Genomic DNA, 26,739 nt, shown 5'->3' on the forward strand with positions numbered 1-26,739 from the left:
CCAAATGATATATCAATAATGTCGTATGGGGAACAAAACACACGTTTCTGTCCCTGAGACCGACACCAGAAATGTTACCACTCAAACCAGTAGGGGACCTAAAAGGGGTTCCTAAGAGGTCAACTACTAGGTTAAGGGCAACAGTGGAGGCTTAGCCCACTGTCACCACAGCTAGGTCTCCCTGCTCTTTACGGATTTCCACAGATGGGAGGAGTACCGATAGTGTAGGGATCACTTGTAAAGTATATGTCAACGAATAGGCGGAAGGTGACCCTAGAAAGCCCTTTCCCGAGGATGGAGTGAAGAATAGAACTTGCTTGCTCTTTAAGCAAGGGACGTGGTCTTCCAAGGGTGAGGGGTGAAGATTGGAGGGTTGAGGGAGAAGGAATGGACTTACGGACGAGGTTCTCAGTCCCTATAATCCTTGGGAAACTTGGATTCCCAAATCGTCCTTGACAAGTAATATTTATTGAGAAGTGGGATGACACAGGGCCAAGTGGACCTAGCCCAGGTTCGGGGATGGAATGCAACAACCAATGATGTTGTTATCCTAGACAAGGTGAAGGGAAAGGACCAAACATGAATGTTTATTTCAAAAGGTTGAATTGATCCTGTTGAGGACTAGCCTTGGGGATGCCTAGGCAAAATTCGATCCTAGAGATAGGGCTTGGGATTTCTGGAGATTCCACCTTTAGAATTGCCTCAAATTTGGAGGAGACGGAGGGGACCCACTAGGTCAGTAGCCTATAGGAGATCTAAGTTTTTCCTTGGGTCAATTCCCGCGGAATTGATGTCCTAGGTGACCTTTGAGGGCTAGACTTGGGAAAAAGTGACAAAAGGTGAAAAAGGTGAAGGGGATTACTGCACATTTTTATGTATTAGTGCCTAATTCACTTGGGGATATGGAGTCAAGGATGACGATGAGTAAGAACTTGGTTTCTTGATCAAGGAGGCCTAGAAAGTTAGCTTCATACAATGTTGAGAAAAAGAGAAGAAAAGTGACCTTCAAGCATTTATACTTCAAAGCAAATGATGCAAGCTTATCGAGACAAATAGTCTCTAGGACATTTCATTCATATAACATTGGCCCATACATTAAATTAGCTAAAACTTGCTCAATTCCGCATTTCGATTATGCAACAACTAGCCCTAATTTTAGCAGTATGCAGCAACAAGAATAATAACATCAAAATTCACTTACAATGTTATAGGCTATATCCAACCAACATTTCGTTCACAAGACAAAGCTGCAAGACAAGATAAATAGCCCAAATCCATAAGTCAAAATTCATCCATCTCCAGAAAATATCATCCAAGGAAAAAATGCGAAGTTCTTTATGATTATAGAGATCCCAAGTCAAGTGATGATCCAAATGAATGTATTTAACATCAATATATAGCCTCCTAAGGAGTTTGAATTAGCTTATGGGCTTACATTAGCCCCTAATGATAAAATAATGTGCAAATAAAACCCCTATTGGTGACAAGCCCACCAAACTAGCTCACAAGTGTAAAAATAAGCCTCACAAGGGGCCAAATAATAATATGTACATGTCGTAAAGCCCTCGAAAGGCCTCATAATATCCTGAAGTGCCATATTGAGGAATAAATTCCTCGAAATATGATGGACAAGGGGGTGGTCCCTTGTTCTCCAAGTAGTTGACCTGTGGTGCCCAGTGTGTTTGAGGGCACATAAATGACCCCATGGGTCTCGATATGAATCAGAGATGCCTGTGGATCCTTTGCAAGGGTCCAAGTGGTGGAATGAATGCTTCCATGACATCGTACAAGTCCTGGGACACCTGCCAAGAGTGTGGGGCTCCTGTGGGGGCCTGCTATGCATAATGTACCAAGCATATCACCATCATCCCAAAAGTGGATCGCTAGTAGTCTTTGAGGATCCATGAAGATCGGTGGAGTGTTGTTTGCTGCTGTGGAGGCCAATGCCTCTCTATGCACACCCTACATGTGCCAATGTAGAGCTTTGGGGGTTAGGATCCCATATAGGGAGACCAAACCAATGTTGCACGAAGCGGGAGCGAAGCGGAAGCGTTTTTTGGAAGCGGGGACGCCGAAGCGTCATTTTCCAAAAATCTAGGAAGCGAAGCGTCCGCGGAAGCGTCTGCTATATATATATATATTTATATTTTTTTGCATTTATACTCAAAACAAACATCCCAAATACTAAATTAATTGTAGAAGGCATGAAAACATGCATATTTTTGCATGAATCAAGATAGATATGGCATCCATTGTACATTAATGATTAATTATTCGAGCATCAGCCATTTAGAATCTAGATTCTTCTCCTCTTGTCTAGCCTTTGCCTCTACCTCGATTGTCTAGGGATATTAGTCAACATTGCCCAATTTTGATCAAACTACCTAATTCAAGACTTAAAATATGGTAGAAAAAGCTTAAGATGCTTGATCGATGATTTTGACTTGATTGAAAGGTAATTTTTTGCTAAGGGCGTGCCGCGCGACAAAGGAGTTCAACAATTAACACCACCAACACTAGGTACATATAGAGCTTGGTGCTCTTGATTAAATGCTAATCACATACCTTCATACTTGATATAATCTAATGAAATGCCACAATCCCATTGATCCTGAATTCCTGAAAACTATTAAGTCTGCTGAATTTTGAATAGGATATGAAATTCTATTTTCTCCATATGAAGTCCAATGAGGCTGGAACCACTCTCAAACATCCTGAGTCATTTCATGGTAATGTTAAAAATTTAAGTAAAAGGATGAAAATGAAAAATAAAGGAGAATGTCACTTTTACTTTAAGAATTTAACATTACCATGAGGGAGCATCTGCTATATTTATATTTCTTTTGCCTTCATTCGTCACCCTAACCCAAGGTGGACCCACCCCCAACAAGCAAACTCACCTAAAATAAAAATAAAAATTGAAAAAAAAAACGATTTTCTAAGCACTTTTCCGGAAGCTTTTCCGGAAGCGTACGGAAAGCATACGCTTCCCCCACCGAAACGCCACGCTTCCGACACCCGAAGCGCTGTACGAAGCGCGCTTCGGAAGCGCCACGCTTCCGAAAAGTCCAGTAAGCGGCAAAAAATGTTGAAGCGGCGCTTCCGAATTCGGAAGCGCCGCTTCCGGCCAAGCTTCCTAGGCGCTTCCGTACGGGACGCGCTTCGGGGCTTGGAACCGTGGGGGGGCGCTTCGTGCAACACTGGACCAAACCCAAATGGAAACCACCTGTAATTCTGCATAAGATCTAATGCATCCCCTAGGCTTCGAGTACAATCGATCATTAAAATAATCCAGTAAAAGAGCTTTCAAATCATGGATAATAAAGTGGTCACTTCATAATGGCATGCCCTTCTGTAGTGGGCTTTGGCATGTGCTAGTGTCTCCAAGCTCCAAAGGAGGTTAGGCAAGTACGTTATTAGGTGGTTTCAACCCTTAAAGGGGATAGTATGTCCAAGGTACATCTTTCTAATGGGGGTGGCAAGTGACAAATAACTGGAATGGAATAGGGAAAGAGAGCGGCAATCCTTTGCCACATAGTGGGGCATAGGGGAAGCCCACACTTGGGTGTGTAATATGTAGGAAGGAGCAATCGTGGTACATGAGGTGTCTCGACCTTGATTTTTCCACCCTTCTTTATATGCCTTTTTCCTTTTATGAATTTTCTTTAATTAACTGCTTGGGCTCAGAGGGCAAGAGCATGATGTGTAAGATATAGCAGTGATTACCCCATTTAAGGTAGGGCGGTTCATTTCCCTCCAAGGGCTGGGACAATCATGGGTTCTTGAATGATAAAGGAAGCTCATCTAGGGCCTATGGAACCAGGCTGATGACCATGGATTAGGGTAGAGCTCATGTATTGGCTTTTGCCCACGTGCTAATTATTTTGTCCCAACCATATTTTTCATTTTGTGATACAATTTCCTGTTAAATGTGGCCAATTATGGTTTTTCTTTTTTCTTTTAGCTGCTTCAATCTCCGGGGCATCATTCTAGGCCTGACCCAAGGTAGGGGCAAGGGGATAGGGAGGTTGACCCTATGTGGACCCAGGTGGGAGAAATGGTATAGTGAGTGGAAAGGGAGTAATATATATGGATAAAGAAGCAGTACCACGCACCCAAAGTCGGGATTTCCCAATGAGTACCACCCTAGAACCAAATGGTCAATAAAGGAGATCCCACAGGACTATGATCCAGGGGTAACATCCAAAAGAGATCAAGGGGACAAGAGTACAAACTAAGCCCACCTTTTTTGCCAAATCCCCCCATCAAACAATACCCAAAAGAATCCATGATAAGTAAACCCAATACTCAATTACCAAATGACAAGACATACCTTCAGATTTGGGAGGCCCACCTTCAAACATACAATCAATACAGGTGGGTGAGGGACCACATGTCTGGCTCAGGTGGCAGAGAAATGGCACAATGAGCTAGTAGGAGGAACCTCGAGATGGATTTCATAGGGCCGGATGGCAAGTTGGTAGCTCTTCGGGGCATGCATTCGTACCCTCCACAGTCAGTTTCAGTGCACAGGATGGAGGCTGACTTGAGGCATGGAGACATAGCATGGGCAGTGGTGCTGAGAATTTCGGAGGTTGGGGGACAGCCTAAGCCACCTCACCCATTCATACAGGCCATCTTGGATAGATACCCAATAGTGTTTGGGGACATACCACCAGAGCAACCACCTGACAGGGGATTTGAGCACACCGTCGAGTTGTAGCATGGGGTGTAGGCAATTATCACGACTCCTTATAGGCATCCCAAGGCCTACAAGGACGAGATCGAGCATGCCATCAAGGAGTTACTGGCGTTGGGGCACATTAGGCCGAGTTCTAGTCGCTTTGCTTCATTAGTTGTTCTGGTGAAGAAGAAGGATGGAACTTTGAGCATGTGCATTGATTATAGGGCGCTCAACAAGAAGACCTTCAAGGATCGATACCCCATCTCGCGCATTGATGAGCTGACGGATAAGCTTAGAGGAGCCAAGTACTTCTCTAAGATAGATTTGCGCTCTCGGTACCACTAGATCAGGGTGAGGGATCAGGACATCCCCAAGACGGCTTTCAAGTGCCACTATGGACATTTTGAGTTCTTGGTCATGCCCTTTGGGTTGACTAGCGCACCTGCCACCTTTCAACCATGCATGAATCGTGTATTTCGTGGGTAGTTGCAGAAGTTTGTGTTGGTGTTCTTCGATATCTTGATTTACAACCAGACGTGGGTGGAGCATTTGCAACACTTGGGGATGGTGTTGCGTATCTTAGAGGAGCAATAGTTTTACGCCAATATGTTCAAGTGTGAGTTTGGGCTGATAGAGATGCTCTACTTGGGACATATCATTGGCGCAGATGGAGTGAAGGTGCATGAGGAGAAGATCAGGGCCATCCGAGATTGGCCTGAGCTCGAGAATGTGACTGAGTTGAGGGGATTCATAGGCATATGCACCTACTCTAAGAAGTTCGTAAAAGGCTTCTCACAACTAGCGACTCCCCTAATAGATCTGACGAAGAAGGGGGCTTTTACATGGACGAACAAAGCACAGTCGACATTTGATCGCCTCAAGGAGGTGATGAGTATTTTCCCAGTTTTGGCACATCCGGATTTCACACAACCGTTTACATTGGAGTGCGATGCATTAGGAGATGGGGTCGGCGCAATATTGTCTCAGGATGGACACCCCACTTCTTTTCAGAGCCGGAAACTCCTTCTGCATGAGAGGTCGTATTCTATTTACGACAAGGAGGTGCTGACCATCATGCATGCGTTGGCCAAATTTTGACAATACCTAGTGGGCAACAAATTTCAGGTGAAGACCGACGACAATAGTCTTCGCCATTTTATGGGGCAACAGGGCCTCAGTGACAGGCAGCAGAGGTGGGTCAGCAAAGTGCAGGCCTACGACTTCGATATTGAGTATGTCAACGACAAGCACAATGTAGTTGCAGATGCATTATCCAGAAGGCTTGCGGCACTTTCACTCATGAACATTTGCCATGATTGGAAGGCGCAGTTGTTGGTGGATTACTCCAAGGACCGGTGGGCATGTGAGATTTTGGAGGGTATTCACGCTGATGAACGCTATAGGGTGATGGTTGAGGTCGTTTAGTACAAGGGGCGCATATTCTTGGTGCCAGGTTCACAGTTGAAGGAGAGGATTCTCCATGTAGCTCATGACTGACGACTATCGGGGAACTAGGGGTTCCGGAAGACATACATGACAATTAGAGAGCGTTTCACATGGAAAGGCCTCAAGGGGGACGTATTGAGATATGTGCAGGAGTGTGAGGCTTGCCAAAGGAACAAGGGGGAGTTGACCCATCTAGCTGGGTTGTTGCAGCCACTTCCCATTCTTGAGGGGAAATGGGAGAGTATCTCCATGGACTTTATCACAAGGCTCCCTATGGTGCAGGGCAGAGATTGTATTTATGTGGTGGTGGATTGGTTGACCAAATATGCCCACTTCTTCGCTATTCCGACACGGTATTCAGCGTCACAGGTGGTCGAGTTGTTCTTCAGGGACGTCTTTCACTTGCATGGACTTCCGAAGACCATAGTCAGTGACAGAGACAGTCGGTTCATGGGGGCATTTTGGAAGGAGCTTTTTAGATTAGTGGGTACTGAACTCACTTCCAACTCTATTTACCATCTGCAGACTGATGGTCAAACAGAGAGGATCAACAAATGGTTGGAGGGCTACTTACGGAACTATGTGACCGACCAACAGAGAGCATGGATTCGGTGGTTACATCTGGGCGAGCACTGCTACAACACCAACCATCACATCTCCATTGGTATGTCACCTTTCCATGCCTTGTATGGTTATGATGCCTTTTCTTTTGCTGACCTTGTTTTTGGAGATAACCTAGACCCAAAGGCTAAAGATTGGATCGAAGAGAGCCAAGATATCCTCAAGGCTCTCAAGGATAACTATTGACAAACCAAAATCAACAAAAAATGTATGCAGATAGGCACAGGATTGAGAGGCAGTTTGAGGTGGGGGACTTGGTTTTTCTGCGGCTACAACCATATCGCTAGTCTACATTGAAGCAGAAGGGGACTGAGAAACTACAACCATGTTTCTATGGGCCATAGAGGGTGACTGGGAGAGTTGGTGAGGTGGCCTATGAGATGGAGCTCCCACGAAGGAGCAAGATTCACGTCTTTCATGTCTCATGCGTCAAGAAGGTGTTGGGGCAGTAGGTGACAACAACTACGGAGTTGCCTCCACTTGATGATGAGGGACATCTGGTTCTAGAACTGGAAGCCATTTTGGAGACTAGGGAGAGGAAGTTGAGGAGGAGAACTATCAGGGAGTATTTAGTTTGTTAGAGGAGCTTGCGGCATGAGGATGCCACTGGGAAGGTGAACATGTTGATTTCTAGTAGCATCAGATGTGCTCTAAGTCTCAAATTTTGTAGGGAGGCTTAGACACATATATTCTCCAATACCTAGAAATCGTTTTGGGAAATTCCACCTGGAGACAATTTTATTAAAATAATTAATTATTTTTAATGGGACCCTAAGTCTAAACTTAGGAAATTAAAATAATTAATTGGTATTAATCTAAACTGTGCGTGTAGCTTCTAGAAGAAGACGAGGATCAAGCCAAAATGATCTAAGCCATTGGTTAGAAATTAATCTGGGTCGTTGGTTGTCCAACAAAAATATATAAGAAGAGGCTTGAGGGGCACTTGGAGAACACACAGGGGAGATTAGAAGTTCGATTTTCTGGAGCAGAGCAGTTGCCGGAGAGATTTTCAATAGTGATCTTTTGCAGAGGGGCAGGGATAGTATCCGCAGGGAGATCTTTCCCGGTCAGAGAATACTCAGCAGAGAAGGCAGAGAGAGATCCAATAGTGGCAACACAGAGTTAGAGAGGTTGATGCAGGGCCACGCAGAGGCAACACAGAAGTCAAGAGGGAATCCAAAAATCAGCTGAAGGAATCGATTGCAGAAGCAGGAAGCTGGTGTGTGAGTCCGAGAGGAGAAAATCGAATTTCTTGAGAAATAGATTGACCAGCTGAAGGGTTGATGTTGTCCCTAGAGGGTGTGATGCTGGGCTAACGTAGTGACTGCGTAGAGATAGCGCAGAGGCAGCCAAGGGCAGCTCATTCAGTGGCTGGATCAGCGAAGATTTCCAGTGATAGTGTGAGGTAACCTCACTTATCTTTCTATTAGTGATATTCTCTGTGACTGGATTGCCAGGAAGGCATCCAAAGACTGTATTCAGAAATTACTACTGCATGATAATAAAACCCCCAGTTGTTGCATCAATTTCCCTGCATTGGGTTTTTCTGTGGACATTTGTCAAAAAATAGCTATGTAGATGTGTTGTATCTCTTTCTTGTTCAGTTTCTTGTTTCCGCTTATAATTTAAATGGTGTAGACTGCAGTGTATTAGTTTCGATGTTTACTGTAAGAAACAGTAAATAACTTGATTCAGAAATTAACAAGTAGGAGAAACTTAATTAGTTGCTGCAGTAGAAATTTGGGCATCCAATTTTTCACATGGTATCGGAGCTCCAGGTAAAACAAGAGAATAGTGCTGGAAGAACCCAACGCTAAAGGAAGAAGGGAAGTTGAAGTGCTGCATAGGCAAAAAATTGAATCCCCAGGGGGATTGTGCAGTTCAGGCCAGGAGGGCTAGATTTTTGTGGTAAATCTCTCTTTGAGTGAGTCGACAAAGAAGTTGGATTTCTAGATCGAAATCTGTCAGCGCCAGAGGGAGCAGCACAGCAGCAGGTTCAACGAAGAGGGTTTTCTGGTGGGATGCAATTTTCTAGAGGCAGTTGCTCGACAGGAAGACATCAAAAGAAAGAAGAGACACTTGAGAGAATTTCTTCCTTAGACAATTCCTAGCCAGGGAATTCAATTTCTCATTTGCTGAGCAGCAACAAGAGAGATTAGGTCATTCAACTTTTTCGAGTGGCACAAATGGAAGCCAGTGGGTTGAGAGATTAGGATCGGTTGGATGGTGCGTCCAATTATGTGATCTAGAAGGCAAGGATGTCATGCCTTCTGGATGAACATTTTCTCAAGACCTACCTCAACAATGTGGTAGTTGTGCCCGTGGATCCAAATCCGCTCAGAAAGTACAAGGGAGATGGCAAAGACAAAAAGAATGATCCTTGACGAAGTGAAGGATCATGTGTTTTGTCACATCGCTGGCAAAGGGACTGCCAAGGAGATGTGGGATGCATTGACAACATTGTATCAAGGATTTTTCGAGCAGCGGAAGATGTACTTAGAGTAGATGATGAGGTCCACGCAAATTCAGAAGGGGGAATGCATTGATGTGTTCCTCTCTAAGCTTAAGGAGACCGAAGATGAACTGGCAACTATGGGGTCAACACCTCAAGGTTCCGAGATGGTAATGTTAGTTTTTGGTAGCATTGGATGTGCTCTAGCCTTGAAAATCAGAGGAAATGCTAAGGCACATGAGTCCTAAAGAACCCAGAAACCGTTTGGTGAAATTCCACCCGAATTGTATTTTATTCAAATAATTAATATTTTTAATGGAGTTCCTAAGTCTAAACATAGGAAAATAAAAGTATTAATGGGTATTAATCAAAATATGGGTGAGAATGATCTGGAAGGTGGATCAAGTCAAGTTTTAATCTTAGTCGTTGATTAGAGACTTAATCTCGGTTGTTGAAGTCTCAACGAGAAAAGTATAAGAAGGAGGCTTGGGGTTCAGTTAGAGACACACAAAGAGATTGAGGAAATCGATTTTCTGAGGTGAGAAGTTCTCAAGAGGAAAATCGATTGGGGAGATCTTGCAGCTGAGGGGCAGTGAGAATCTGGGAGAAGGACTTTCCGAAGAATACAAGGCAGAGAAAGGATAGAAGACTTCCAGAGGAGCGCTGACGCTAGCCTACACAGTGTTGATGCAGAGGCAGCGTAATCAATGAGGGGAAGACGAGTTTCTATAGAGGGAATTCGAAGCTCAGGTGCCAGAAGCTAGGGTGTGAGATTGGAGGCAAGAAAGTCAAATTCTCAGCAAGTAAAAGATCTAGAGTAGAGAGGCAGCGTAATACCCAGGACGAGTGATGCAAAAGCTGCCTAGGGTGACGCAGTTTGACATAGAGGCCATCAGAAGGTGACGCAGAGCCTCCCAGAGCTGAGGATCAGTCACTGATTCTCCAGTGACAGGGTGAGATTATTTCACCAGTATTTTGTCCAGTATTTTCTTTGGAAAGGATTGCTAGTTGAGCATCCTAGATTTGTATTTAGAATTTTCTCATGCATAATAACAAACCCTCAAAGTTGTTGCACCTGATTTTCTCGCATTAGGTTTTTCCGGGCACTATTTTGTCCAAAAATAACTGTATCCTATGTATCTTGTTCTTTACTCAATTTTTTGTTTCATGTATTCAAATATTAAAGAAGTGTAGGTTGCAAAAATAATTTGCTTCAATATTCAGAGAATAACTTGATAATGTATATTAAAATCAATTAGGTGAAGTAGATTCAGATTTCTTGCAGTAGGGTTTCCTTGAGATTAGGAATTTTCACATGGTATCAGAGCCTTGATTTTGAAACAGGGAAGAGCAAATCCAACGCTGAGCAGAGAGGCCAAAAGTTGCACTTGGTAGCAATTCGAATTCCCTTGAAGGGATTGCACAGTCCTTGCCAAGAAGCAAAGATTTCGAGGAAATCTCTCTTTGAGAGAGTCGAAGAGGTACGGTTTCTGAATTGTGAGCTTGCAGAGGCAGAGGAGGTGACACAGAGCCTCAACGCAGTGCTTGAAGGGCGCAATTTCTGCTGGGGCAGAAATCCATCGGAAAAGAGCGAACACACATAGAAGGGGAATTTTCTCCTCAGAGAACTTTTTTTGCCAAAAAGTTCCAATCTCTCACTTGCTGAGCAGCTGAGCAGTAACTAGAGGAGTCAGTTCAACAGTTGGGTGAGATGGCATTGCATGGGCTCAGAGATCAGGACAGGTTGGAAGGTGCTTCCATCTATGTCATATGGAAGACCAATCTTAGCTGTTCTAGAGGAGTACGATCCCGAAGCCTATGTCAAAAGTGTTGTGGTTGTTCCTGCTGACAATGATCAAAGGAAGAAGTACAAGGCCAAGCAGGGTAAGGCGAAGAGGCTCATTCTCAATGGAGTTCGAGATCATGTGGTCTCACACTTGCAGGGCAAGGATACAGCCCGATAGATGTGGGAAGCCTTGTCTTCTCTGTATGAAGGTTGTTCCGAACAGCGGAAGATGTACCTAGAACAGAAGTTGCAACAGACATTGATGCATAAGGGAGAAGGAGTCGACTCCTATCTTCAACGTCTTCAGGACATTAGAGACCAGCTTGCTGCAGTGGGGTCCACTCCTCAATTTACTGCGATGGTAAGGATAGCCCTGAATGGAGTCTTGAATGAATGGCAAGTCTTCATGCAAAGCATATTGGGCAGGGAAAGACTACCTCCATGGGAGGAGATGTGGGCAACCCTTCAACACGAGGAATTAAGGAGGGACCTAGTAAAGGTCAATCTCAATGGCAATAGTGGGAGTGACACGAAGACAAAGGAGGAGGAGGAGAATGCACCTCTAGCATCGAAGGGACAATAAAAGCTGAAGCGAAAGAAGGACATTTTGAAGGTGAAATATTTTAGATGTGGTGAGATGGGCCACTTTGCATCCCAATTTCCTTTGAGGCAAAAAGGATAAGGATGAGAAATATGGTCCTAAGGCTACTCCAACAAAGATTGACAAAGAGGAGTTTGCCATGAGTGCCCACGCATCTCCAAGAGGGAAATGGGGCGATATTGAGCTGTAGTCGGGAGAACTGCGAGTGGGCAGGATCCTTGAGGAGTCCACCTCTTGGATGAATTCCTTGCTACGGGAGCTCGTGATTCAGATATAGCGAGATGGACTTAGTGTCAGATGATTGCAGTGGATTGTTTGGAGGATAGATGTAGTAGCCCGAGACCAGGAGCTGATTAGCGCAAAGCAAGGTTGGCAGTGGTGCAGAAGTCAGCGACAGTGCAAAAGATTTAGAGGGTCATAGACTAGTAGCAGTTAGATTCCAACTTTCATGATATTGTGCTGAACACAGTTAAGTTCAGTAATTTTGGATGTTTTTCAGTTGCTTCTCTCAGCAACTGAGTTGCAGTACGAATGCAGTGTTAGCAGTGGTAGTGCTAGCAACATAGCAGATGTAGCATTTGAGAGGGAGCTGTAGTACAGATGCAACAATGGCAGTGGCAGTGTCATGGGTAACAGTACGGTAGCAGTAGCAGCACAGTGTTGGTGGCAACAACAGTGCAAAAAGGAGGTGTTTCAGAAGCAGAGCAACATGGAGTTGGACATTGTTGCTAGAGCACTTTGCCCGCTAAGAGGGAGTGTTAGTTTTTGGTAGCATCGGATGTGCTCTAGCCTTGAAAATTGGAGGAGAGGCTAAGGGACATGAGTTCTAAAGAACCCATAAACCGTTTGGTGAAATTCCACCCAGATTGTATTTTAATAAAATAAGTAATATTTTTAATGGGGTTCTTAAGACTAAACTTAGGAAAATTAAAGTATTAATGGGTATTAATCAAAATATGGGTGAGAATGATTTAGAAGACAGATCAAGTTAAGTTTTAATCTTTGTCGTTGATTAGAGACTTAATCTCGACCATTGAAGTCTCAACAAGAAAATTAAAAGGAGGCTTAGGGTTCAGTTAGAGACAGGGAGATTGAGGAAATCGATTTTATGAGGTGAGAAGTTCTCAGGAGGAAAATCGATTGGGGAGATCTTGCAGCTGAGGGGCAGTGAGAATCCGGGAGAAGGACTTTTCAGAGAATACAAGGTAGAGAAATGACAGAAGACGTCCAGAGGAAAGTTGATGCTAACCTACGCAGTGCTGACGCAGAGGTAGCGTAGTCATTGAGGGGAAGTTGCGTTTTTGCAGAGGGAATTCGAAGTTCAGGTGCCGGAAGCCAGGGTGTGAGACTAGAGGCAAGAAAGTCGAATTCTCAGCTAGCAAAAGATCCAGAGTAGAGAGGCACTGTTATACCCAGGAGGGGTGATGCAGAAGCTGCCGAGGGTGACGCAATTTGACGCAGAGGCCATCAAAAGGTGACACAAAGCCTCCTAGAGCTGAGGATCAGTCACTGATTCTCCAGTGATGGGGTGAGATTATTTCACCAGTCTTTTGTCCAGTATTTTCTCTATAAAGGATTTCTAGTTGAGCATCCTAGATTTGTATTCAGAATTTTCTCTTGCATAATAATAAACCCTCAGAGTTGTTGCACCCATTTTGCCACATTGGGTTTTTTCGAGGACTATTTTGTCCAAAAATAGCTATGTCCTATGTATCTTGTTCTTTGCTCAGTTTTTTGTTTCATGTATTCAAATATTAAAGAATTGTAGGCTGCAGAAGTAATTTGTTTCAGTATTCAGAGAATAACTTGATAATGTATATTAAAATCAAGTAGGTGAAGTAGATTCAAAGTTGCTGTAGTAGGGGTTCGTTGAGGATTAGGAATTTTCACAAGTAAGACTGGCCCTAAATTCAGTATCTGATGGGTGGCAAGTCTTTGTTCAGAGTATTGTGGGCAGGGCGACTTTGCCAATCTGGGATGAAATGTGGGCAACTCTTAAGCAAGAGGAACTGAGGAGGGACGTGGTCAAGTGTAAACTTGACGAAAGCAACAACAGTGGGTCGAAGCCTAAGGAGGAGGAAAAGAATGTAACTATCGCATCAAAGGGGTAGCAGGAGCAACAAAAGAAGAAGAAAGATGTTTTGAAGATCAAATGCTTCAGGTGTGATGAATTCAGTCACTATGCAACCACGAAGATCGAGGAGGAGGAGTTCGTCATGACAACCTAGCCATCTCCAGGAGGGAGGTGGCGTGATCTAGAGTTGTAGTTCGAAAGAATTGCAGATGGTCAGGATCCTTGATGAGTCCACTTCTCGGATCAATTCCTTGCTACAAGAGCCCAGATCAGAAGTAGCAGAATGAACTAGTGTCAGTTGGTGCAAAGGAGTGTTGGAGTGACAATTGCAGTGGCTAGTAGTGCCAGAGACTGAGCAGCACAGAGTTAGATTAACAGCAGTGCAGTTGGCACAAAGCAAAGTTAGCAGTAGCGCAAAAGCTTCAGAGGGTTAGCGCAGAGACTAGCAGCAGTTAGAACTCCAACAACAAGATGCATCATGCTGAACGTCAGTTCAGTAATTTGGGATGCGTTTCCGTTGTTGATGCAATAGCAGCAGTAGTTGGAGAAGGTTGCAGTGCAGATGCAGTTGGTAGTGGCAATGTGAGCAGTGACACGGATGCAGAATTGAGAGGGAGTTGCAGTACGGATGCAATGTTGACAGTGGCAGGGTCAGCAATAGTACAGATGCAACATTTACGCAGTAGTTGGTGGATAGGATGTCAGACATTAGCAGCGTAGAAGGAAATGTTACAAAATAGAGTAATGCTTTAGCAGGTTCCATTGCTAGAGCACATTCCTCATTAAGAGGGAGTGTTGATTTCTGATAGCATCGGATGTGCTCTAAGTCTCAAAATTTGCAAGGAGGCTTAGACACATACATTTTCCAATACCCAAAAATATTTTTGGGTAATTCCACATGGATACAAATATATTAAAATAATTAATTATTTTTAATGGGACACTAAGTCTAAACTTAGGAAATTAAAATAATTAATGGGTATTAATCTAGATTGTGGGTGTAAGTTCTAGAATAAGACGAGGATCAAACCAAAATGATCTAAGCCATTGATTAGAAGTTAATCTCAGCCGTTGGTTGTCCAACAGAAAGATATAAGAAGAGGCTTGAGGGGCACTTGGAGAACACACAAAGGGGAGATCAAAAGTTATATTTTCTGGATCACAGTGGCTGCCGGAGAGATTTTCGATAGTGATCTTTTGCAGAGAGGAGCAGGGATAGTATCAGAAGAGGGATCTTTCCCGGTCGGAGAATACTCAGTAGAGAAGGCAGAGAGAGATCCAACAGTGGTAGCTCAGAGCTAGAGAGGGTGATGCAGGGAGAGGCAGCGTAGAAGCTAAGTGGGAATCCAAAAATTTGCTGAAGGAATCAATTGTCGATGTCGGAAGCCGAGGTTGAGTCCGGGAGCTGAAAATCAAATTTCCTGAGCAGCAGATTGATCAGCTGAAGGGGTGACGCTGTCCCCAGAGGGTGTGACACTGGGCTGACGCAGTGACTGCGCAGAGACAATGCAGAGACAGCCAGGGGTAGCTCATTCAGTGGTTGGATCAGCTAGGATTTCTAGTGATAGTGTGAGATAACCTCACTTATCTTTCTATCAGTGATATTCTTTGTAACTGGATTGTCGGGAAGGCATCCAGAATTGTATTTAGAAATTACTACTGCATAATAATAAAACGCTCAGTTGCTACACCGGTTTTCTCACATTGGGTTCTTCCGAGGAAATTTATGCAAAAATAACTGTGTAGATGCGTTGTATCTCTTTCTTGTTCAGTTTCTTGTTTCAGCTTATAATTTAAATGGTGTAGACTACATTGTATTAGTTTCGATATTTATTGTAGGAAACAGTAAGTAACTTGATTAAGAAATTAACAAGTAGAAGAAACTTAATCAATTGCTGCAGTAGAAATTTGGGCATCCAAATTTTCACAAAACACATACTTGAGCATCCAGCGTTGAAGTTACTTGGGGACAAAAAACATTTGGGAGGGGAGGACTATAATGTCTCTTCCTAAATTAATTTGTCCCAAGTTTATTTTTCCACCATTTTGACATTTTTTGGTGACCATGGGAGCCATAAAATTTTGAAGAAAGACTTAGGAGAAAAAGGGAGGCCGAAATATTTTGTTAGTGGAGCGTGGGGGCCACATGCACAAGGAAAAACACACTTGCCAAGGGAGAAACCCGAATAGCCAAGGAAGGGAGGTCGAAGAGCTAGATGGATGGGCCCACGTGGGAAAAGAAAACTCACTAATTATAACTAGGAGAAGCTCAACCTCATTTGGGCTCTTTTGTCAATTGAACTCACTCTTGTTGCTCGAGCTGCTTAGCCGGGTCACTTCGCTGTTTAGCCCTGAGTTTTCCAAGCAGAGAACTCACCCTTTCTTCGAGGGACTTCGAGTACCACCCTAGGGAGGTCAAATCGTACCAATTTGGAGAGGACTTGTAGGGGGGTTTAGAGCTTATCACTCAGTCACTTACCCAGCTAGTGCGTATTCCAGGAGGATGCAGGAGGGGATACGCTTGAGTCATTTGAGGGGTTTTCCATGTGAAAATTCCTAATCTTCAAGGAACCCCTATTGCGGCAAATTTGAATCTATTTCACCTACTTGATTTTAATATACATTATTAAGTTATTCTTCTAAATACTGTAGCAAATTACTTTTGCAACCTACACTACTTTAAATTTGATTTACATGAAACAAGGAAACTGAGCAAAAAACAAGATAAATAGGACAATTATTTTTGGACAAAATAGTTTTCGAAAAAACCCAGTGCAGGAAAACCGGTGCAACAACTCTGAGGGTTTATTATTATGCAGGAGAAAATTTTGAATACAAATCTAGGATGCTCAACTAGCAATCCTTTATAGAGAAAATACTAGACAAAATACTTGGTGAAATGATCTCCACCCTGTCACTGGAGAATCAGTGACTGATCCTCATCTCTAGGAGGCTTTGTGTCACCTTCTGATGGCCTCTACGTCAAACTGAGTCACCCTGGGCAACTTCTGCATCACCCCTCCTGGGTATTATGCTGCCTCTCTACACTAGGTCTTCTACTATCTGAAAATTCGACTTTCTTGCCTCCAGTCTCACACCCTGGTTTCCGGCACCTGAACTTCGAATTCCCTCTGCAGAAACTCAACTTCCCCTCACTGACTGCGATGGCTTTGCATCAACATTGCATAGGCCAGCATCAACCCTCCTCTGAACGTCTTCTGTCCTTTCTCTGCCTTGTATTCTCTGGAAGTCCTTCTCCCGGAATGTCACTGCCCCTCTACTGCAAGATCTCCCCAATCGATTTTCCTCTTGAGAACCTCTCACCTCAGAAAATCGATTTCCTTAATCTCTCTGTGTATTTCTAAATGAACCCCAAGCCTCCTTATACTTTTCCTGTTGAGATTTCAACGATCGAGATTAAGTCTCTAATCAATGGCTAGGATTAAAACATGACTTGATCCACCATCTAGATCATTCTTACCCATATTTTGACTAATACCCATTAATATTTTAATTTCTCTAAGTTTAGACTTAGGAACCCCATTAAAAATAATAATTATTTCAATAAAATACAATCCGGGTGGAATTTCACCAAATGGTTTACGGGTTCTTTAGAACTCAGGTGCCTTAGCCTCTCCACCAATTTTTAAGGCTAGAGCACTTCCGATGCTACCAAAAACTAACATTCTGGGTAGAAATGGATGGGAGAATTTTGGTATAGGAGCTTCAGTGGGATCTCAACCTTTTGGAGGAGTTTGGGAGTAGGTGATTGCTGCTTGAAGGCAACACAATTTGGAGCATCTAGGGCCAGTGCATGAGCCTCTCACTCGGCACACGTGGGAGCTTGTGGACATGTTTTGGCGCTGGAGTTTGTCGGGAGAAATAAGGAGAACTTTGGGGGAGTGTAACTCAACATTTTAGGAGTGATTTGGAGGGCTTTCTTTGGGAGTTGCAGGCAGGCCGTATTTCCCAAGCTTTGGTGGAGGACGTGGTATTTGGGGGCCAAATTTCGGGGGTCAGAACCAGACCAAACCCTTTTTGGGTTTTGGTGGGTTATTTGTGAGGAGCTTGGGGTTAATTTTGTAGAATTTTTTGAGCACCGAAGGTCGGGTTTCAGCAGCATCTTTCCAGCAAACAGTGTAGTTTTTTTGGGCAGTGTAGGGCATCATTGGAACAACTGATTCTATCATCTGGTCTTGTTCTTTTCTCACTTGGGTTTTGTCAAGGTTTCCATTGAGGCAAGCCTAGACGCACTCCTTCCACACTATTGTACTATTGCTCCAATAGATTAATAAAATGACTTAGCTAGTTATCATTTCTGGAGTTTACATGGGTGTTCACTGAATGTTCAAAATTTTTGTGTTGTATTTGCTGTTTTTTTTGCATATCACTGTTTTTCCTGATTAGGAACATTACACATTATCCCATATAGATGCTAGAAGCTGATGCAATTATATAGTGGGCGGGAAGAAAATAAAAGATCACTTTGTGTGCTTGAATTATTCATGGCGCGATCCAAAATGTAGTTGGGTGCTTAGCTTAATCGACTTGAAATAATTAAAGGTGAAGTCAAATTAAGTAAATAAGTGCCACAAATTGGAAGTGGCAAGATCAGAATGACTTTCTCGAGAGTTTTAACTAGAGATTAGAAACAATAAACATGACTTTCAGGTTTTTTTTTAATGATTGTAGCCACCAGTAACCCAATCACAGAATCTTGCTTTTAGTTTGCTTTTTGTATGGTCTGTGTTTCTACATTGAAGTTCTATTCTTTTGATAAATAGAATATACCATTTTCTCCCAAAATATGAGTTACAAAACATTTGTATTAATTATTTTTATACATTAATGCTTTGTTTTTCATGCAATATGAAAATATGGATTAATACATAGTAAGTGGAAAAATAAAGAGAGATGCGTACTCGAAGTTTTTAGTTACACATGAGTTCACAAGAAATAACTTCTGGAGTCATGCTTATTTGATTTTTGAGAATGGTGGTGCATGTTTGCAGCAACTGTTCTATCAATATTTTGGGATGCGATAAGGTTTAGATTTATTGATACAGCTTTTCTCGTAATAACATTGTCCTAGTCTTTTGTTTTAAATATTCTGAATTGCTAATTTCATCTCTTTCATGAAATGGGTAGTAGGAACTAGTACAGAGGGAACAAGAAGGTCAGTTGGATGAAGGTTTTCTTTCAGAAGTGAATGCACAATTACGACAGGTGAGTCGCTCATAACATTCTAAGAGTATATAATATTTTCTAATTGCTGTTTGTTTGGTTAATATAGCACTTTCCTATAGGAAAATAAGCTGCAATGAAAATTTGATCTTTTGGTCAAGATGAATTTTATAATGGCAGAAAATACTACCAAAGTTTGAACATTGCCTTGTCATTCCTTTATCTGAGTTTGAATAGCAATTCCTCAAATTTCAGTTCTCACTGTCCTCAATATGAGCTGTTCCTTGGCAAGCTATTTATTATCTTTTTATGTGTTCCTTGACCTATGGTAAAGACCCCATTGTAAAGAACCCATGATATGGGGATTACTTGGGATTCAAGTTAAACTCGTAGTTCATTTCCAAGACTAGAATTAAGAATGGTTCCACAAAATCTAAAAAATGTCGGTAAATTTTAAAAATACAAAATTATTCATTTTTTTTAGTTCTTAATATATAACAAATTAACAATATTATTTTTTAAATATTGAATGAAACGGCAATATCAAGCAAACATATTGCTACATAAATATGTTGTATATTATGTCACTTCACACATCCATATCGAAATCCAATAACCGTACTGAATTTTAACAAGCCGATACAAAATTCCAAATAACATTATATATATATATATATATATATATATCGTGATTATATATGTATCTAGATAGAATGATAAATACGTGATTAATTAGTCGTGTGTCACTAGATTTCTAGAATGATAAATACACTGATGGCTCCATTAGTGGCGACAAAAACACTAGATTTCCCCTCATCAACTGGATGAAAGATGGTGACAAACCCCTCTGCTCTTGATCCCCTGCCTCTGTCTTGCAAAATGTGTTTTGAAAAACAAAACAGTTAGGTTTCAAAGGGTCGTTGGCATGGACAGGGTGATATTTTTGGTCAGCCTGGTATTATGAAAAAGATATCAATAAGACAAAGGCATGCGAATATCGCAATTTCGCATTGAAGTCATATGGAATTTGTGTTCGAATGTGTTCGAATTTGACGCTAACAAAGTTCCTAAATATTTAATCTTAAAAAAATACATTAAATTTGAATATATAGAATAATAATTGCACCGAGAGGTGCTCTATAGCCCCATATGGGGTAGATCTGGGTAGACCTCACATAAAAACGTAAACATGTAAACAACGTAAACGTAAACGTAAATATAAACGTAAGTGTAAACAACCCAATATGGGGATAGATCTCACATGAAAACGTAAACATGTAAATGTAAATGATCTAATGTTGGCCCTATTTAAAAATCAATCTAATTATTAGTATGTATAAACACAATATAAATTTAAGTATGGGGGTAGATCTCACATAAAAATGTAAGCATGTAAATGTAAATGTAAATGTAAACATCTCAGTATGGAGTAGATCTCACATAAAAATGTAAACATGTAAATGTAAATGTAAACGATCTAATGTCGGTCTTATTTAAAAATCAATCTAATTATTAGTATGTATGAACACAATATAAATTTAAAATATAAAGAGGTTTACGAACACTCAGAAAAGACGTAGGGTAAATAAATAAAAATATAAATAAACTAGAGGTAGGGTAAATAAATAAAACCTTTTTTTTTATATTTACTCCAGAGGTATGGTAAATAAATATAAATATAAATAAACTAGAGGTACGCTAAATAAATAAAACATCCTTTTATATTTATTCCGTAAACCTCTTTATATTTAAAGAAAACTCAAAAAATATGTTTTATTTAGGTGAAACCTATGGGCCAAATACTATGGGACAAATAATTATTAATACCATGGGCCAAATACCATATTATAAAAGAGGTATGGTAAATAAATAAATATAAAAGATGTATAAAGAGATCATAAATAAATAAAAATATATCAAATAGGATTAGAAATCAACATCTAATTATATACCAAGCCTATGGGCCAAATACCATGGTAAATAAAAGAGATATGATAAATAAATAAAAATATAAATAAACCAGAGACGTGGTGAATAAATAAAACCTCTTTTTATATTTATTCCATAAACCTCTTTATACTTACTAACACTCAAAAATTATGTTTTATTTAGGTGACGCCTATCGGCCAAATACGATGGGCCAAATTATTATTAATACCATACAAAAAAAATATTATTAACACTAATATTAATATTAAAAAATTAATATTATTATTATTATTAAATCTAATATTCATATTAATATATTCTAATATTATTAAATTTAATAACTTTGGATCAATACAATATTAAATTTGTTAGATTATAATATATATTAATATATCATGATATATATTAACTCTACATATATATATATGGGAGGGAAGAGTGATAGAGGTGGAGAGATAGGGGGAGTGACAAGGGAGAGATGGAGATAAAATTAAGGATAGGGGAGAGGAGGAATGAAGAGAGAGAGAGGGAGATGAGTGAGAGATGTAGAGAAGGGTAAGAGAGGGAGAGGGAGACACAAAGATGGAGGGGGAGAGAGAGAAGGAGAGAGGGAGGGAGATAGTGAGAGGATTGGAGGGAGGAGAGAGAGAGAGAGAGATGGGGAGGAGAGAGGAAGGTAGGAGAGAAAGGGAGAGAGAGGAATTGCAAGAGAGGAGGAGAGAGGGAGGGAAGAAGAAAGACATAGAGAGTGAGAAGTGGAGAGAGAGGGAGTGACAAGGGAGAGATGGAGAGAGAGAGAATATGTTTAGGGGTGAGATAAAGAGACAAAGAAAGAGATAGAGAGAAGGGGGGGGAGAAGGAGAGAGGGAGGGATCAATGTTGCACGAAGCGGGGACGAAACGGAGACGTTTTTTGGAAGCAGGGATGCAGAAGCATCATTTTCCAAAAATCTAAGAAGCGAATCATTTTCGAAAGCGTCTGCTATATATATATATATCTATATATTTTTATATTTTTTTGCATTTATACTAAAAACAAACATCCCAAATAGCAAATTAGTTGTAGAAGACATGAAAACATGCATATTTTTGCATAAATCAAGATAGATATAGCATCCATTGTACATTAATGATTAATTATTCGAGCATCAACCATTTAGATGCATCAACCATCTAGAATCTAGATTCTTCTCCTCTTGTCTAGCCTTTGCCTCTACCTCGATTTTCTAGGAATATTAGTCAACATTGCCAAATTTTGATCAAACTACATAATTCAAGACTTAAAATATGGTAGAAAAAGCTTAACATGCTTGACCAATGATTTTGATTTAATTGAAAGGTAATTTTTTGCTAAGGGCATGACAAAGGAGTTCAACAATTAACACCGCCAACATAAGGGTACATATAGGGCTTGGTGCTCTTGATTAAATGCTAATCGCATACCTACATGCTTGATATAATCTAATGAAATGCTACAATCCCATTGATCCTGAATTCCTGAAAATTGTTAAGTCTGCTGAATTTTGAATAGGATATGAAATTCTATTTTCTCCATATGAAGTCTAATGAGGCTGGAACCACTTTCAAACATCCTGAGTCATTTCATGGTAATGTTAAAAATTTAAGTAAAAGGATGAAAATGAAAAATAAAGGAGAATGTCACTTTTACTTTAAGAATTTAACATTACCATGAGGGAGTATCTGCTATATTTATATTTTTTTTGCCTTCATTCCTCACCCTAACCCAAGGTGGACCCACCTCCAATATGCAAACTCACCTAAAACTAAAAAAAAAAAAAAAATCGATTTTCTAAACTGCGCGATGCTTTTTCCGGAAGCGTGTACGGAACTGTATGGGAACCGTATGCTTCGCCATCCGAAGCGCCACGCTTCGTACGGCCAAAGCGCCGTACTAAGCGCGCTTCGGAGATTCGGAAGCGCACTTCAGAGATTCGAAAGCGCGCTTCGGAGGGATGTTTCCGGAATTTCCAGAAAGCGTCCAAAACAGGCGGAACCGTGTTTCCTAATTTTGGAGTCGCGCTTCCAGGGACAATTCTGTACGAATCCTTACGGGACGCGCTTTGGGCATCAGATCCGGGGGGGGACGTTTCCTGCAACATTGGGAGGGATATAGTAACATAGTTGGAGAGAGAGAGAGAGAGAGAGAGAGAGAGAGAGAAGACTTGAGAGAGAGGAGGAGAGTGATGGGGGAAGAGAGAGGATTGGAGGGCAAAGAGAGAGAGTGATGGGGGAAGAGAGAGGGAGGTAGGAGAGAAAGGGAGAGAGAGGAAGTATGTGAGAGCGGACTTGAGAGAGAGGAGGAGAGAGGGAGGGAAGAATAAATACATAGAGAGAGAGAAGTGGAGAGAGAGAGAGGGAGTGACAAGGGAGAGATGGAGAGAGAGTGTGTATATTTGGGGGTGAGATAAAGAGACAAAGAAGGAGAGATGGAGAGAGAGTGTGTATGTTTGGGGGTGAGATAAAGAGACAAAGAAGGAGAGATGGAGAGAATGGGGGAGAGAAGAAGAGAGGAGAGAGGGAAGGATATAATAACAGAGTTGGAGGGTGAAGAGAGAGAGAGGATTTGAGACAGTGGAGAGAGTGAGGGAAAGAGAGATGGAGTTGGAGGGGGAGAGAGGGAGGTTAGAATAAAGAAATAGAGAGAGAAAGGTGGAGAGAGAGAGAGTGATAAGAAAAATGGAGAGAGAGGGAGAGAGGACAACAAGAGGGAAGAGAGATAGAAGCAGGGGAGAGGGAGAGAAGGGGAAGAGAGAAGGAGGGAGGGATAGATAGATAGATTGTAGAAAGAGAGTGTATGTTTTGGGGGTGATATAGAGAGACAAAGGGAGATAGAGATATAGATGGAAAGTGAAGAGAGGGAAGAAGAGAGAGAGGGAGGGATAGAGAGATTGATAGATATGGAGTGAGAGACCGTGTGTGTTTGGGGGGTTGAGATAGAGAGAAAAATAAGGATATATATATAGGGGGGGAGAGAGGGAAGAATATTTATTGCACTACATGCATTGATTTTAGTGTAGATGTTGATTTCTAATGATATTTGATTGCTTGCACTAGATGCATTGATTTCAATGTAGATGATTTCTAATCCTATTTGATTGCTTGCACTAGATACATTGATTTCAATGTAGATGATTTCTAATCATATTTGATTGCTTGCACTAGATACATTGATTTCAATGTAGATGATTTCTAATCCTATTTTATTGCTTGCACTAAATTCATTGATTTCAGTGTAGATGGTGATTTCTAATCCTATTTGATTGCTTGCACTAGATGCATTGATTTCAATGTAGATGTTGGTTTATAATCCTATTTGTTTACTTGCCCTAGCTGCATTGCTTTCAGTGTAGATGTTGGTTTATAAACCTATTTGCTTACTTGCACTAGATGCATTGATTTGAGTGTAAATGTTGATTTCTAATCGTATTTGATTGCTTGCATTAGATGCATTGATTTCAGTGTAAATGTTGTTTTCTAATCTTATTTGATTTCTTGCATTAGATGCATTGATTTCAGTGTAGATGTTGATTTCTGATTTTATGTAATTGGATGTATGATGGTACATTAATTTTAAAGTGATTGGATTAATATTGTGCATTGATTTCATTGTAAGCATAAAAAATTATTGACAGTGTACATTGATTTTTGTGTTATAGTAATTCAACATATTAATATTGGAGAGAGAGACAAGGTATGATGTTTACTACAATATCTTGAGCTAAATATTTAAATAGTTTATGATTTAACTTGTCCTTTTCATATAATCAATATGAAAAGACAACAAAAGTAACAAGGGTGACAATAAAAATAGTAGAAGAAAATAGGTTGGGATTAATCACAATGAAGACTATTTGTAATTTACTATATTCTTATTATTCACATTTTCTATCATTCAACACTATTACATTGTCACTTCACATTCAAAATTTTTATTTCATCATTTTTCATCATTAAAGTTATTGACAATATTTATCATCTCAACAAACTAAGGTAACTAAGCCAATTTAAAATTAAAATGACTAGATTAATTTGAGACATATTTAGCATATTTAAAATGATTATATTAATATTGGATGATTTTACATATTATTGATAAAATCAATCATCTGTTCGTTAGATTTTCTTTGGCAGCACACGACTGAAACCAGTCCAGATCTATCTTAACTCCGGATCTATCAAGCGTCGAGAGGGATCAAATCTCTCGAGATGCAAACCTTTCCTCAAGTTTTGCACTCAAAAAGAGGTTTGCACCTCAAGAGATTTGATCCTTCTTGGTGCTTGATAGATTCAGAGTTAAGATGGATCTAGGCTGGTATATAATAAATACCATATAATATTGAATAAAAATGCTTTATAAAATATCATGAAGTTTATGTTTATATATATGATTTCATTAAAATGAATAATATTAATCCCTCAAATAATCTTTCCTGGCTGTTCTAAATTATAACCTAAAATATTCTAAACAATAACCCATAATAATTAATATCTAAATGGTGACCCTAATTGGTAGTTATCTCGTCATCCTATATTACAACCTAGTAATAGACTATGGTATCTAAATGATAACCATAAATAATAGCAGATCGAGAGACTATTTTGACACACCACTATCAACTGTCAGGTGGGAAGGGACTGCAAAAACCATAGTTTTCAGAAGTATTGTTTCGTCTGAAAGCCTAAGAGTCAAGTGTGGCTTAGGAGTTTGGAGTCAATGTTTGAATGGTGCATTAGGTGTCAAAAGCTTAATAATGAAGAAGAAGAAGGAATTTTAACATCCATAAGGCTAAAGCTAGCCTATGGGACAGACTGCTTCGCTATTTGATTTCTGCATTCAACGTTTTTTGACTTTTTCCTATGGAACGTGACAATGAGAGCTCCCAATTTCTCAACAGTCCTCTCGCTGAATAAATTATCCCAAGAGCTAGTTGTTAGGATATTTACATAACTGTCCCTGTTGTCTTTGAAGGCCTCACATTCCAAAATGATATTCTTTTCTGCTTCCACTTTTCCAGCAGTGCAAAAAATTCACTCCCCCCAAACGTTTTTTGGTATTTTCCAACATACTATTTCACAACGAAGTTGATGAGAGTTAGTTATTAACTAAGCAATAAGAATTTTGGCTCTCCATGAGATATTGACCCCTATGCACACATTTTTATGATGATTACGAGTGGGATTAAAATCTTCAATATAGTAATTTCTCTTTCTCCCTAGTTCTTTATTCCAAGTACGCTTGTCGAACCTATCCATAATAAAAGTCTTTATCTCTTTATTATTTGTGGGGCACACGTTCAAGTGGATCCCCCCTTACTAAACGATTTGTTATTTTGACGCATCCATGTCTTCTTTCTTTTGCACAATGTCATTGAAGACAATCTTAGGCCATCTACCCTCTTCCATTTGCTCAATATTTTTAAATATTTTATGAGTCGTACCATGGAAATTTCTTCAATCGGAGTAGCACCCATTTCACTTAGTAAGATATCATAGGAGATAGAGCTTTTGATTTTGAACTTGTTTGTAACAAGCGTTTCTGAATGAAGCAAGATGGATAACATGAGGTAAGGATTAGAGTTATGGTTATAAACAAACTTTATCCTAAAATGATGAGCTAAAGGATCCATACCTTAGAAAATTTTTGAATTTCAAGCCAGAGATATGGAAAACTCTACTTAGCTTAGATATCATGATGCATATTTTTACAATAGGTGGATATTTAGTATAGTTCTACAGAATGGAATACATCGATATTTAATATAGTTCTAGGAATGAACATTGATTTTCTCTAATCCACATTGTCATATGGTTATGAATATTATTCTTGATATTCGAAATTGATATCTCTAGTTTACAATTTTGAATGAGTTCATAATTTTAGGTGATAATAGCAACATTACTAGTGAATTATATAATTTAAGAAGGTATGGAAATAACATGTC

General features: G+C 40.4%; 1 protein-coding gene across 2 annotated transcripts in view; it reads left to right on the forward strand.

Moving 5' to 3' along the window:
- LOC149204295 (uncharacterized) overlaps positions 1-26,739 on the forward strand; it is a 453,795-nt gene that overhangs the window by 265,383 nt on the left and 161,673 nt on the right. For both annotated transcript variants that reach the window (XM_089394680.1, XM_089394679.1), the window contains exon 7: positions 18,816-18,890. In XM_089394680.1, coding sequence (XP_089250806.1) covers positions 18,816-18,890 — 75 coding nt within the window. The remainder of the gene's footprint in view (positions 1-18,815; positions 18,891-26,739) is intronic.

The sequence above is a fragment of the Pinus tabuliformis genome, chromosome 1_2, assembly GCF_031772625.1.
Source record: "Pinus tabuliformis cultivar Carrire ecotype Pingquan chromosome 1_2, CPIR1, whole genome shotgun sequence".
Lineage (NCBI taxonomy): Eukaryota > Viridiplantae > Streptophyta > Pinopsida > Pinales > Pinaceae > Pinus > Pinus tabuliformis.